The sequence below is a fragment of the Poecilia formosa genome, unplaced genomic scaffold, assembly GCF_000485575.1.
Source record: "Poecilia formosa unplaced genomic scaffold, Poecilia_formosa-5.1.2 Scaffold272, whole genome shotgun sequence".
In the NCBI taxonomy this organism is placed as follows: Eukaryota; Metazoa; Chordata; class Actinopteri; order Cyprinodontiformes; family Poeciliidae; genus Poecilia; species Poecilia formosa.
The window spans coordinates 136,492-150,200 of record NW_006800211.1 but is presented as its reverse complement, the minus strand read 5'-3'; the positions used below and the strand labels follow the sequence as shown (position 1 = coordinate 150,200).

Here is a 13,709-nt window from a genome sequence, read left to right as displayed (position 1 = left end):
GCCGACCCGACTGACGCTGCTGCGTTCAGGAGCCGACGACCCGACTGACGCTGCTGCGTTCAGGAGCCGACGACCCGACTGACGCTGCTGCGTTCAGGAGCCGACGACCCGACTGACGCAGCTGCGGTCAGGAGCCGACGACCCAACTGATGCTGCTGCGTTCAGGAACCAGCAACCTGAGTAATGCTGTTACTCGGGTCGCGTTGGGGTCGGAAACCGTTCACACAGAAGTCTGATTTAATTAGAAGTCTGTGTGAACGAAGCCAAAATGTCTCCAGGCACCAGTTAACCTGCAGTCGACCCGGTTACTGATCCCACAGGAAGTTGCAGGAAACCAGAGATCCGGCCTCCGGCTCTTTCCAACAACCTGTTTTTGCCTCTGCCATAGTTCCACATTGTAGCTTTTCTCTTTGTACAATTCATGTTTCCTTTCAAAAATAGGAAAACCTTTTAATTTGCTCCAACTGAGTTCTGGTTAAAAATATTGGTTTTAGCCGGTTGAATCCCAATTGGTAAAATAGGATATAGTACATGGTAAATGTTTACAATAAGGTAATAAGGCATTTTTAGGAATAGCTCAGATTTTATCATGTGAGCCTGGGGCCAACATTGATTCTGATTAATTTTTATTTATTTGTACAAAGATGGAAATAAGTAGATTTTTAAGTCATCAGAAGAAAACAGACCCAGATCTGTCTCTTTTGTCTTAATTCATGATAAATTAAGACTAAAAAAAGACACAATATTGTCAATTTTTATTAATTTCACATAAATACAGCTGAAGTTCTGAGAATACAGATAAAAAGTCTCGTCTAACAGGAGGGATACAAAACGACATTATGGGAAGAAATTTTCCTTCCAACTGATTTTAACATTCATTCGTTTCTAAAGTCTTCAGCAAACGTGTCAGTGAGATGCTAATGCTAGCTGGCTAGCTTCCTGTGTGTTTTGATAGGACGTTGATCTGATTCATTTTTGGTTGGCTGTCCGCAGAAAGAACAGTTCTCCTGATTCTGGAACTGAATGTTTTTAACTTGATCCAGTTGATCTTCTGGTACCAGTTCCAGCTGTAGTCGGTCCAAACGGTGTAACAGCACAGAAATCGTCCCTGCTCCGATCAGTCTCCGATCGGCTAACAGGGACTACTTTCAGCGGCGGACTCAGCTCTGTGCTTCCTCCCGCAGGCCGGGTTTCGGGTTTAGACAGCGTTCTTCCCTCCGGCCCGGACATGGCCCAGTTCAAGCAGGGGGTGAAAACCGTGGCGGGGAAGATGGCCGTCCTCGCCAACGGTGTGATGAACACCATCCAGGTGAGTCATGTGGCGCTTCGCTAGCATCTCTATCGCTGTTCTTCTCCTCCTCACTGAGACTGGCCTTGTTTCCCAGGACCGCTACGGGTCGTACTGAGCCGCGCCGGCAGAACCATCCGGCATCGCTCCAAACGGACGTGCGCGTTTGGGGCGAGGAGACGGGCGAGACGCGGGAAGGCTTGCATGGGAAAGACGGCGTCCCCCGTCCTGTCCTCCACTAGAGACAGTATTTCTTCCCTCATTAGCAGAATCTTGACTTTTATTTTCATAAACCATCAGAAAGTATCGAATCTTTTCTAAAACAGCCGTTTTTCTGCCCACAACCTGCTGGTCGTAGATTTTCAACCTGAGGACTTAAATCTTTATTTCTTTATCCAGAAATTAATGTGATTTTGATTCATAACATTTAAAGTTTTTGTTTTATTGTGATATTGAAAACAAGGCGCCGTGTTTTCTTCATAAATCCATCATGTTTAAAAGCTGCTGACTTTCAGTTGAGTTGGGTTGTTTTTCTTCTGTAAGAAGCACTGATTTCAGATCAGTCCTGAGCCGACAGCCGAGCAATACGGAGACAAATCAGGGCCAGAAAGTTTGTTGAAAAAATAAAATAAAATGAACGAGAAGTTTTGAACTTCCACCAGTTTCAAAGTAATTCTTTTAGTTTAAAATCTTGTTTTAATTTTTTTTTTGGTTGAAATAAATTTAGTTAAAAAAAAATGTTCCCAATTAATTATTTTCAGTTTCCAAATTAATTTTCCAGTTTCAGATCTTTCTTTTTCAGTAACTTTTTATTTTAAATATTTTTCAGTTAAAAATAGATATTTCTGTTCCAGTTTTTAAATTATATTCCTTTTTTTTAAGCAGGTTTATGGCCCTTATTTAGCTCCATACAGCATCTCTGACCTCTGCTGACAAACAGCTTAGCCCTGATGCAAACCTCTGGGTTGGCCCAGCAGAGGTCAGAGGTCACAGCTCATGGATGGTGGATCTGACTATGCATCCTGACTGTCTGAACCTCAAGTCTGCTATAAATTACCTCAGATTCAGTTTTTAGTTTTAAATCTAAAACCTCTCAGATTGTTTCTGTTTCAGAAACGGTTCGATGAGATGAACCCGGACCGGGTCGCTGAACCGGGCCGCCGGGTCCTGAGCAGACTCGACGTTCAGCAGATGTTTGTTTTCTTTGCCCCGATAGAATCCAATCACATGTGGACTGAAAGGATCAAGATATTTATTTGTAGGCTACAAACAGAACCGTATCCAGTATGTTAATAAAGATGGAAAACCCTCAGAGTTTCTCGTTTCTCTTCACAGCTGCAATTTTATTTCTGCAGGGAAATGATTCACATTAGAGTTTTCTATGGTTGGAGGAGCAGCAGCGGTTCTGGGGAAGCGTCGCTGCTCTCCGAACTGCAGGACGGAGCGAATCTGTGCGGTCCGGCCACAAATCATCCGACGCTGTCACCGTGGCGACGCAGCGTAAATCACAGGCTGCAGGAATGGAGAAATGCCGCGTGCCCGACCGCTTCGCTGTTCGCCAAACCGGATCAGAAACACAACTTCAATCTGAGCAAAGTGCGGAATTGAATGTCTCCGTTTCCAGTGGGAATGTTAGTCCAGCTTCCAGTCGGATCCATGGAGGCTTATCCCCAGTTGTAGAAGTAGATCTTCTGCCAGGTGGGAAGGTATTCCATCAGAGGGCCTGAAAACACGCAGAGACGGGTTCAGATGTTTCTCTGAAGCAAAACGACCCAAAGAACAAAACCAGGAATCACCAGCATCCATCTGCTCTCCCTGGAGTTACCGCATCAAACCCTGCAAATATTCATCGAACACGGGAATAAACTAGTATTACCAGAACAAGTCAGTGTTGCAAGAAAAAAGTTAAAATAATGAAATAAATACGAAATAATGCAAGAAAAAATTTGTAATATGCGAATAAACTCGTATTACCAGATTAAAGTTGTAGCATCAGTAGAAAGTAGTAATTTTATCTCCTATGCAAAGAAAAATAAAATGAGAATGTTTGGTAAAAGTTTTGCAGAAGGTGCCAAAAAATTCATCCTTTAATATCGGCATCAGATTCTCAGCAGCAGAACTTTGAAACTTTTGAGTTTGTTCAGCATAAAGGTCCATGAACCGACTCAGCTGACAACATTGAGTCTTTAATCTTCTCATTTTATGACTTTATTTTTGTAATTTCAACAACAAAAAATTCTCAGTCTGACCCTCGTACGTCCGGTTTTAGTCTCGTTTTGATTGAAAAGTCTCATCGGGACCCGACTGCGGTACTTACGCGCCACGAGTCCGATTCCCGGAACGTGATCTGCCAGAAGTCTGAGCAGGAAGATAATCTTTTCCCTGCAGACAAAATGGGAAAAACACAAATCAGGTTTTCACTTCACTGAAGAAAAATGATTTTATGATAAATTGAATTGTGGATTTTGTTGGATCTCATCTTTTTTTTTTTAACTGAAGAGTTGATTTTCACTAATCTGGGTGTTTAGTTGGGTCCGGAGGTCGTGTTTGACTCACTCTGAGTATTTGTCGTAGAACGGCGAGCGCAGCAGGTAGTAGCACAACAGGAAGGCCCGCCTCTTCATCTCGGCTTTCTCCCATCGGTTCTCCAGCTTGGCGTCGCTCAGGACGGCGAAGCTGCAGAAACCACAGGAACCAGTGAAACGCTTCCACACACACTCCGGAGGGGGAGTCGCTCTGCGATCCTGCAGTGAGGCAAACTCACTTATATGGAACTAAATCAGGGCCAAAATGTATGTTTAAAATATTTTATATGAAAAGTAGTTTGGGACTTCTTTTAGTGTATTTTTTTTCCACTTGCAAATCCTTTTTTTTTTTTTTCAGTTTAGTTTCAAATCCCTTTTCCACCAATTGCAAATCTGTTTTTACCCAGTCTCCTGTTAATTTAATATTTTTTTCCAGTTTTTTTTTGAGGGGGAAAAACTTTATGGCCTCAATTTAGCTCCATAGAGCTGATTATTTATCTCAAGATAAATCGGTTTGAGCTTCGATTTACTGATAAAACATTTCAACAGGAAAAAAAACAATCATCTCATTAAATTTTTCCGTTTTTCACCTTATTGAAGATAAAATCGTGTTTTCTGAAAGATTTGATCAAATTCACATGAAGAAATAAGAACAAAAGCCTAAAAATATGAATTAACAGAAACATCATTAAAGAAACGGCAGCATCCAGGATTATCCTCTAGACTAGCTTTAGCCAGGAGGAAGTTATTGGAGCAGTTTGTTTACCTGGAAAGCTCCAGGGCGGCGGAGACGAGCCACGGCTTCCACGACCGCTTCCCACAAACTCCGAGACACAGGACTGTCATCCGGAAAACTCAAGGAAAACACCAGCTACTTCTCACTTAATAATAATAACTCAGGTGATAAAATCTGGTGGAAGGACGACAGACATCGAGGATCCTCCTGCATAACTTCTTGTTCACATAAAGCTTCAGCTGAAACCTGTTGAACCACTAACTCTTTTAGCAGCAGCAGACAGAGCCAGCTCCCTCTAGTGGTGTAATGGAGCGGTGCAGCTTCAAACAGGATCTGCTTTCAGTCGGTGGAAGGATACGGTGAACCAGCGGCCGGCTGACGTAAACCGACTCGGCCAGCGTCTCCTGGAAGCTGAGCTCGGTTGGCGGGCGGCTCTCCTTCAGGCTGCTCCTCCTCTTCCTCGCCGGCGCTGCCGTGCCCCACAGCCGGCTCTGCAGGGGCGGCGCTACAACATGCAGATTTCATGTTACTCTGAAATCTCTCCTGAAACTTTCCTTTAGTCTGAAACAACTAATTCCTGTTCTGACACATTTAACCTGAACCTGAAATTATGAGGGAGACGATGCTGCTGGTTGCCATGGTGATTCCCACCTTTTCTGGGGAGTTTGGTTAATAATTTATGCCTCAAACAAACATAAAAACCAGGAAACTTTTCCAGATTATTTTGCATTTTAGTCTGTAGTTACATTTTATGACATGTAAAAATGTATCTACAGAAGCAACCAGTTATGGTTGCTTCTCATCCCATAGCTGAGCTATTATGGGATGAGAAGCAACCAAACAACGTGACAGAAATAAAAAGTTAAAGTGAAGACGTTGGAAAAGAGGAAACCTCCGGATCCCAACATGTGGATCATTTTTATCTTTACGGCGTTTTTAGGCCTTCATTAAAAGTTTCTCACCGCTGCCCAGAGGTCTGATTACACGGCCTGACCTTTGACCCACAAAGCAGGCATCATCCTCGCCGCTGGGGTCGTCTGTGGAGGAAAACACCTCGATCAGACAACATTTACCCTGCAGGAGTCCCACTGGGCTGTGTTCTCAAACCTGCTCCATTTTAAAATGATTACAAAACAACGAAGGATAAAAACATTCACAAAAACACAGAAGAAACATTTTTGTTGGTTTTCTTATAAGCAGTGATAAAAAACGTAAATAAGTCTGACCTTCAGAGACATATTCAGAGCCTCTGTCCAGGGGGATTATGGGAGGTGAAGTCTGCAGGCCGGATTTATACAGCAGAAGAAGAACGAGACGAAAAGCAGCTCTGGAACAGAAATACTGCAGCTTTAAGAGCAAAATGACGATATTCTTTCTTATGTTTGATTTATTTGTTCATATTTTTATTTATTTTATTTATATATAGAAAATGCCCACTATCTTTATTTTCATTATATTATTTTTATTTATTTTATATTTAAAAAATGCCAATCCTTTAACTTATCATTTGATTTCTTTATATAAAAACACATTTTCTTTTTATTATTTTGTTTTACTTATTTTTTATTTTAAAAAGCCCCAATTTCTTTTTATTAATTTATTTTCATTTAGTTTACTATTTTATTCATTTTTATGCAAAAATGCCAATTTTATTTTTCTTATTTTTTTAGTACCATTTTATTTTTTATTGGATTTATTTTCATGGGGAAATGCTGATTGTATTTATTTCATACGGAGGCCTCTAGCGGACAAGAATGTTCCTGTTTTCTTTTGCTTTCCTTCTCAATAACGTACTGATCAGTTCATGCAGCATAATTGATCCTGTAAGTCTGTCCTGCTATTATATGAGGTAATGTGAGGTTTTTCCATGAATGTTATTATGTCGTCGTGAAATATCTGAAGTTTTATACCTTTTTCTTTGGTATAGAAATGAACCACAAACCTACGACATAAACAGAAACTTTTGATAGGAAAGAAAGAAAAAAATACATCCAAACTATTTGGACTATTTCTGAGTTATTATCATCTGGTAATAAATGATCCGACAGTTTTGACTGATTCTTTTGTTTTGGTCTGAATGGTTTAAAGGCCTTTTCCATCTCAGCCTGACACAGTCAGACATAAACCAAATAGTTTAGAATAATAAACACTGAGGCTCTTTAAATGTGTGAATATTTGAAATTTTAGACTGACATTTGTGACTGTTTACAAAATAGCCCAGCAGACCAGCATGGTCCCCTATGAAGCTAATAATTTCATTCTACTGATATTTGATTTAATTTTTAGAGAAAAATTCAAATTCTGCTTTTATTCTCGTTTACAATTTTTACTATAGTTTTATTTTTTTAATTAAAAATGCCAGTTTTCCTTCATCTGTAACAACCATCTTCCTGCCTCCTGATTATAGTAAAATTTACAGGAATTCTTCAACATTTTAATAGTTTTAATGCTGATAGTAGAGAATTAAGAGGTTTTTACTTGAAAATCTGGATGAGTGCGATGACCAGCCAGCGGCCCGCCTCTCCCCACAGCTTCCCGGCTCCCATCTCCAGGAAAACCTCCACATATTCCAGGACTGACAGCCAGGTGAGGAGTCTCTGCTGGGACAGAGGCTGGACAGGCAGCAGGAGGGAAAAGGTCATAAAAAGTTACATTTTAATCTGCCTGATGGTCAGGAAATGATGAAAACTCAGCAGGAAGGTGAATTATAGCCGAGCTCACCACGGAGAAGGCACATCGCAGGCCTTTACGCAGGATGCTGTCGTTGAACAGGACCAGCAGGTTGGAGGCAGAATAGACTGAAAATATGACGGAAAACAAAGATTATAGAGAAAAACTGTCCTGACCAATCAGGAGCAAATTCATGGACTCCAAAGCACCGAATGAAAGATTTTTTACCGTCTGACATAAACGAGGTTTATGATTGGTTCAAGAAAAACAACATTTCCACCAGAACATTTGAAAAATCTTCTTCAGGTTACATTTGTTTTCCACAAATTAAAATCCAGTTTAACGGAGCAAAGTGCACGTTAGATGTGATTCCAGACAGAAGAAGAAGAAATGAATGAAGTGCATGTTTGAGGTCAGAGGTCAGAGGGGTCCTCTGAGGTGTTGGTGTGTCAGAGACGGCTGCAGCAGAACTTTACTCACCAAGCTCAGAAATCTCATGAGAATCAGCGAAGCGCCCTGAAATGAAAGCAGCAGACATTTTAGTTCCTGCAGACATGAAAACTTTTCCCACAGAACCGAGAGACGGAGAAGAAGTTTGTCCTGCAGCAACATGTCAGTTTCCTCCTCAGCCTGAACTCTTCCAGTCAAGCTTTCATCTGACCGTCTGGCATGATGTGACTCTGCTGTGATCTGAACCATCCCATAATACCTGAGGCTGGTTGTCCTGCTGGAAGCTGAACCTTGACCCCAGTCTCAGTTCTTCTACAGGTTTTCTTACAGGACTGTTCTGATTTAGATCTAAGCAGCTTCCCACTGCATGATGCTGACACCACCATGCTTCACATTAGGGATGGTGCGTTCAGGTGATGTTCAGTGTTGGTGCAGTTTGCTTGGACTCCACAAAGTTCCTCAAAACTCATTTTGTCCTTGTTTGGGAATCTTCTTCTTCCTGGGCACCAGCAAATTCATCCTCCAAATTTAAATAAGCACATCTTAATGATGGTTTAATGCTTTTATTAGTTCAACTTTATGAAGTTGTTGCTTTATTTTTATATTTATGTTTGTTAATGGTGTTTTTTTTTCACTTGTGTCTGTTTTATGGATGATTTCTGACAGATGTCAACAACATATTCCCATGTCAGAGATGATGGACGGTGAAATTATCTCATTATAATTAGAAATAAATTGTGCATCTCCTAAAAGTTTAGCAGCTAATAGTTGTTCTGTTGATGTATTTGGTGGCATCAAAACAAAGACCATTTACAATGACCCTTTTCAAATTCGAAACCATTTATTATTTTCATTCTATTTTACAGTTCTTTGTGTTGGTTTACCACCGAGGTTTGTGGCTGGAATGAGACAACAGGAGCAAAGCTCCAAGGGGTGTGAATACTTTAGGGAGGCTCCTGAGCTGGACTCACCTGCTATCAGGTAGGACAGGGTTCGCACCGTGTTCTCCAGCTGAGCAGTAGCTGCAGGATTCCTCCGAACAAACTCCGTATATCGCTCATAAACGCGACTTAAAGCATCGATTGATTCCTTAAAGTTCGGCATTTCAACTCAAACTAAAACAATAACTCCCTTTTCAGCCGACCGGTTTACATTCGACCTCAGTTTTCTCCACTTTCACATCAGATTTTACAAAAACAAGCAAACTTCCGCGTCTTTTGAGTCTTCTTCTTCTCCTCCTAAAAGTTGCTGTGGTGCCCTCTATCGGATGTAATCCGCTATAGCTTCTGATTTTTGTCACTGCGCAGTCATAAATTGGAATCGCCAAAATAGTTCACATATTGAATTCAGAAATGTAATTTTAAACATAGATCCCCTAAATAATATTTACTTCAGGAAAACACAAAATTAGCATTTTAAAAAATCTAAATAAACTAATCTAAGACAAATAAAAAATATTTTTGACAGAAATTATGTAAGTTCTATACATGACATGACAGAATTATGGCGAGGATGGCTCAGGCCTACACATGATAAAATGTTGAGTGGAAGGTAAAGGTGGAAAAGTTAAAAATTATTTTTTTTCCTGAAAAACACCAGTTGCGACACATGTGTTAGTGAGTCCGACAGTTATTAGTGTCCTCCGCTACCGGTGTTCTGACACATTGATTCCTGTTTCTGCTTCCGGTCCGGTTATTGTTGCATCAGCATCTCATTCAGACCTGTGGCCATGTCGAGCTCACCGGAGACAGGTGCAGTTTTTACCGCTTATTACCTGTTATTATAATCGATATTTCCTCAGATATGAAGCTGATAAGAAGCAGAGGCAGGTCGGTTTAATGTTTCAGGGGCTGTCAGGCTAAATTAACCTCTGTTAGCTCTGTTAGCAAGCAGCTCGGCTGCATCAGCGGAACTCTGTTTAAGAAACGGTCATTGAAGACTCTTTATGTCAGCGTTTGTGTTCTGTAAAACAAAGAAATGAACAAAGGAAATATAATTTAACAATACCTGAATATTTTCAATTCGGCATAATTATTAAACTAAATAAAGTGTTTCTTAAAACCAAAATCTATAATGTTATTCCGACAGAATTCACTTAAGTGAATTGGGCAGCTGATTGGGAATTTAAACTGAGACTCATACATATGAATATGTTTTTATTAATTATGTCCTCAGTTTTCCTTTTCCGCTGCTCAGTTTTAATCTGCTTATGACATTAATCATGACATTAATAAAACATACCCTGTATGTCATATAAAAAGGTTTGTTTCATCCTTTAAAAATATTAACGTCTTCTGCAATCTGCATGATTACTCAAACGTAAATTTTTTCCCCTCCATTTTCAGCTTCAGCATCCTTCATCTCCATGCATGGTTTCTCTTTCATTTTGCTCTGTTGTTGAATCCTCATCTTGTCCATTTCCTGTCTTGAATTTCTCTTTCCTGTTTTCTTTGTGAACGCATCATCTTTTTGTTTTATGAATTTTCTGATCATTTTAGATCTGATCGGCTCCTTTATTTGATTATGGTTCTGTTTAGTTTTTTTTTAAACGCATCTTGTTAGGAATCAGCAGATGGTTTGCATCAGTTAAACCCAAGTTGACCTCTTAAACCGGTTTCCACTCAGCTCATATTTCAGGGTTTTAATTGTCATGGAAAGTATCACCAGAAGAGTGTCGTTCCCTCCCCCTTATTTTATACATTTTTTGCAGTAAATCTCTCTAAAATCCTGAGAAGCATTGATCAGGATGACTTTAGCTGCTTGCTGGACGGTTTTCTGTGAGGAAATGAGGATTTGATCAGAGGTTTTGCTCTGATTTTTTTCTCTCCAGAGGATGAGGACAGTTGCAGCTGCTCGGCTGCTAATGTCTGCCCTCTTGTTTCTGCAGCCTTTGAGTTTGGCTCCTTGCTGCAGATTAACGAGGAGGCCGCGCTGACGGCGGCCCTCAACGACTACCTGACCTCACGCAGCTACCTGGCGGGCTTCGGCCCCTCCCAGGCCGACCTGAGAGCCTTTAGGCTCCTCCCCTGCCCCCCCGCCCCGCAGCACATCCATGCTCTGCGCTGGTACAGACACATTTCCGCCCTGCAGCAGGACCTGAGCACAGACGGCAGCAGTGAGTAGACGGTTGATGTGACGCAGGTTTCTGGAGAGAAGCATGACCCCACAGTTCCTCTGGAGAGTTTCAGTTAGAGCTCCGGCCTGTGGGTGGCGCTGTGCGGCGCAGCGGCTTATCGCTGCTCAAACAGCTCAGGGTCAGGAACACCTGCAGCCCCAGAAACATCACAGCTGCTGCTTCTGTTTGTCCACTCACTGCATGTTGTCCTACCAGATCGTCGGTCCTTTCTGGAAACTTTTCTTTCAGCTTTTTCTGCTTTTCCTCTTTACTCAGTTACAGCAGCTGCTGTAAAAATCTCTAAAAATAAATAAATCTTTAATGCATCAGCAGAATGTCTCAATGAAAAATTAGTATTGAGGAAAAATTCAAGGCATAACCAATCAGAAACAGATATTTTTACTTGATCAATGAGAGGAAGAATGAGTTACAGTCATCAGACTTCTGAAGGAAATGATCAGGCCTAAATAGACTTGCACAGATTTAAACACTTAGAACCGTTTGTCCCTTATCTTTACTAACTTTATAGCATATTATAAATGCTATAACGTTTCACTCCAACCGTCAACATGAACCAAACTATGATCTGGAAGTAAAAGGTCAAATGGACAAAAAGTGGAAAAAAAGAATATAATTATAAATCAAAAATAATGTAATCAGTACTTACATGATTCTTAATATAATGAATGAAATGAGTATAAAAGCTGAATGTTAGACGAGTAAAACAAAGATAATAATGCAATGAGTAAAAATTGAGAATTCACCATGACAACCGTTACACAGCAGTTCCTGTCCCACCATCTCAAACGTAAACATGCTGAGTCCGATCAGCCCTGCTGGACCTCCTGCTGGGATGAAGCTGGTTCCACTGCTAAACACGGCGGAGGCTCTGTGATGCTGTGGGATCCGTGTTGGAGTCCACAGCATCAGAACGGGTCGTTCTGTGTCGGAATGCACCGATCGGCCGATACCGATCTGATAGAGAAAAAAAGCTGATTACTTAAAACGATTATTTTATTTAAACACAGACATAAATGAACTGAATTTTAAATTAATTTGGTAACTCTGCACCAGCTCACTGGAACACACCAGCAGCTCCACCAGTTTGGTCAAAGATGCAAAAACAACTTTAATCTGTTCAGACAGTCAGGAGAATAACAGCCAATATAAAATAAATAACAATAAAGAAACTGATCAACATAAACTACAACAAACCTTCTTCCATATGGTTCAGAAAATGCATTTAGAAATTCTAAATATAATGTAAGACAAACATGAAAGCGTAGAATTAGACTGAATATATTGTCACCGATATCCGATCTAGATTTTTTTTTTTCGATATCTGGTCTGATGCAAATATATCAATATCTGGTCGGTTCATCTCTAGTTCTGTGTGACGTTCTGCTGATGCAACAAAAGATCAATTCATTTTTACAAAACCTCATGAATCTTCCTGAAAGTTTTCATTTTGCTGTCAAAACTTCCACCTCTTAGTTTTGCAGATATTACATCTAAAATGTGTTTAAACTGAATCAATAAAATCTTTTTAGATGTAAAATATTTGGATGAAACAGGAATCAACCTTTTTTTCATCATGTTTAAACATTTTTCACAAACATCTGAATGATTTCTGCTGTTTTAACGTCAGAAACCAGATTTACCCGAGTTACATTTGAGTAACTTTTGGGGGGAAAAATACAGTTAGGAGGATTTTGCTTCAAGTAAATAACTTCTATTTGAGTAATTTTATTGTGAAGTAGCTCTGCTCTTGTTAGTTTTTGTTAAATTTCATATTCAAAGAAATTTATTTTGATTTAGTTTTTTGTAATTATGATATTCATCTGAATTATTTTCATTTTGGTCTTTAAAATGCCAAACATTCCATATAACTTTATATTTTGGTCTGTCTTTTTAAATGTTAAATGATTGATGTTTTGATCAGTTACTCAGTTCTCGATTCACTTTTTTACTTTTTTACTCTTCAGTAATTTCTGGGACGGTTACTTTTTACTTTTACTTGGGTAAAAACAAGCTGAAGTTTTATTTGCGGATCATGTTCGTCTCCTCTGCCACGTCTGGTGTGAAAGTCACCAGTTTCTGGTTTTATTGCAGTGAAGGGGAAGCGGGTCCAGCCTCCATGGTCCCCACCAGCGGGAACACAAGTCCCTCAGCTGCGGCTCTACAACAGCCTGACCAGAACCAAGGTACGGCGTAGAACCGGTAACTCTGGGCTGCAGAACCCAGCAGCCGCTGCACCTTCAGGTGCTAAAACTTCGGCATGTTCACCTGACCTGGCAGAATATGGTCCATAAATCACTTCACATGTGTAAGAAACTAAAAAATAAGGAGCAGTGGCGGCACTGGGGGGAAGCTGAGGGTGCCAAAGCCCCCTCTGGATAAGGAATGGCGCCCTCATAGCGGCTCCAAAAAAATGCTGTAGTACAATACTGATCCAAACTGAAATATCAGAGTTAATCTGACGTAATGAACAGATGAAAACAGGTTCAAAATGCGAAAACATTCACCTGCCTACAGGTTAAAACTGCAGAATGTAACTTTAATACAAAAAAATCTGTTAAAACTGTCACCATGTTGAGACTATCTTCCCTGTTATTATTGCATCTGAAGAAATGCAAGAAAAACAACCAATCAGGGCCAGGAGGCGGAGCTTCATGCTGTCAATCATCCTTGTATAGTCACTGCTAAATGTGCTAAAGGCAGAGGAACAACTTACTGCTGCAGAAAAACCACCGTAATCTGATCTGATCTGCTAACAGGACAAACTACAGCGTAGCAGAGAGGAAGAGGATGATGAGACCGTGTATGCAAGGGTGATTGGCAGCACTAAGACCCGCCCCTTGTTCTGATTGGTTTTTTCTAGTTAGCACTGGGAGAAGGCAGAGGATCTCGCCTTTTTTCACAGAT

At 40.5% G+C, this 13,709-nt stretch overlaps 3 protein-coding genes across 9 annotated transcripts in view; 2 read left to right on the top strand and 1 right to left on the bottom strand.

Annotated features, from left to right (window-relative positions):
* The window catches only part of arfgap2 (ADP-ribosylation factor GTPase activating protein 2), a 14,958-nt gene extending 13,055 nt beyond the window's left edge, over positions 1–1,903 (top strand). For all 3 annotated transcript variants that reach the window (XM_016681210.1, XM_007571000.2, XM_016681211.1), the window contains 2 exons: positions 1,185–1,309; positions 1,386–1,903. In XM_016681210.1, coding sequence (XP_016536696.1) covers positions 1,185–1,309; positions 1,386–1,406 — 146 coding nt within the window. In that variant the 3' untranslated portion in view covers positions 1,407–1,903. The remainder of the gene's footprint in view (positions 1–1,184; positions 1,310–1,385) is intronic.
* A 620-nt stretch (positions 1,904–2,523) lies between these two features.
* On the bottom strand, positions 2,524–8,932 carry pex16 (peroxisomal biogenesis factor 16). The gene is made up of 11 exons (XM_007570999.2): positions 8,641–8,932; positions 7,700–7,735; positions 7,271–7,347; positions 7,028–7,161; positions 5,776–5,876; positions 5,512–5,586; positions 4,908–5,054; positions 4,580–4,652; positions 3,845–3,964; positions 3,606–3,670; positions 2,524–3,011 (listed from the first exon to the last, which is right to left on the bottom strand). The coding sequence occupies exons 1-11, from the start codon at positions 8,771–8,773 to the stop codon at positions 2,953–2,955; spliced, it is 1,020 nt and encodes a 339-aa protein (XP_007571061.1). The 5' UTR covers positions 8,774–8,932; the 3' UTR covers positions 2,524–2,952.
* A 399-nt stretch (positions 8,933–9,331) lies between these two features.
* The window catches only part of cars1 (cysteinyl-tRNA synthetase 1), a 13,981-nt gene continuing 9,603 nt past the window's right edge, over positions 9,332–13,709 (top strand). For 2 of the 5 annotated variants that reach the window (XM_007570998.2, XM_007570997.2), the window contains exons 1-2: positions 9,332–9,420; positions 12,897–12,988. In XM_007570998.2, coding sequence (XP_007571060.1) covers positions 9,399–9,420; positions 12,897–12,988 — 114 coding nt within the window. In that variant the 5' untranslated portion in view covers positions 9,332–9,398. Of the gene's footprint in view, positions 9,421–10,499; positions 10,785–12,896; positions 12,989–13,709 lie in introns of all 5 variants that reach the window. The other 3 variants (XM_007570995.2, XM_016681204.1, XM_016681205.1) reach the window with 3 other exon arrangements.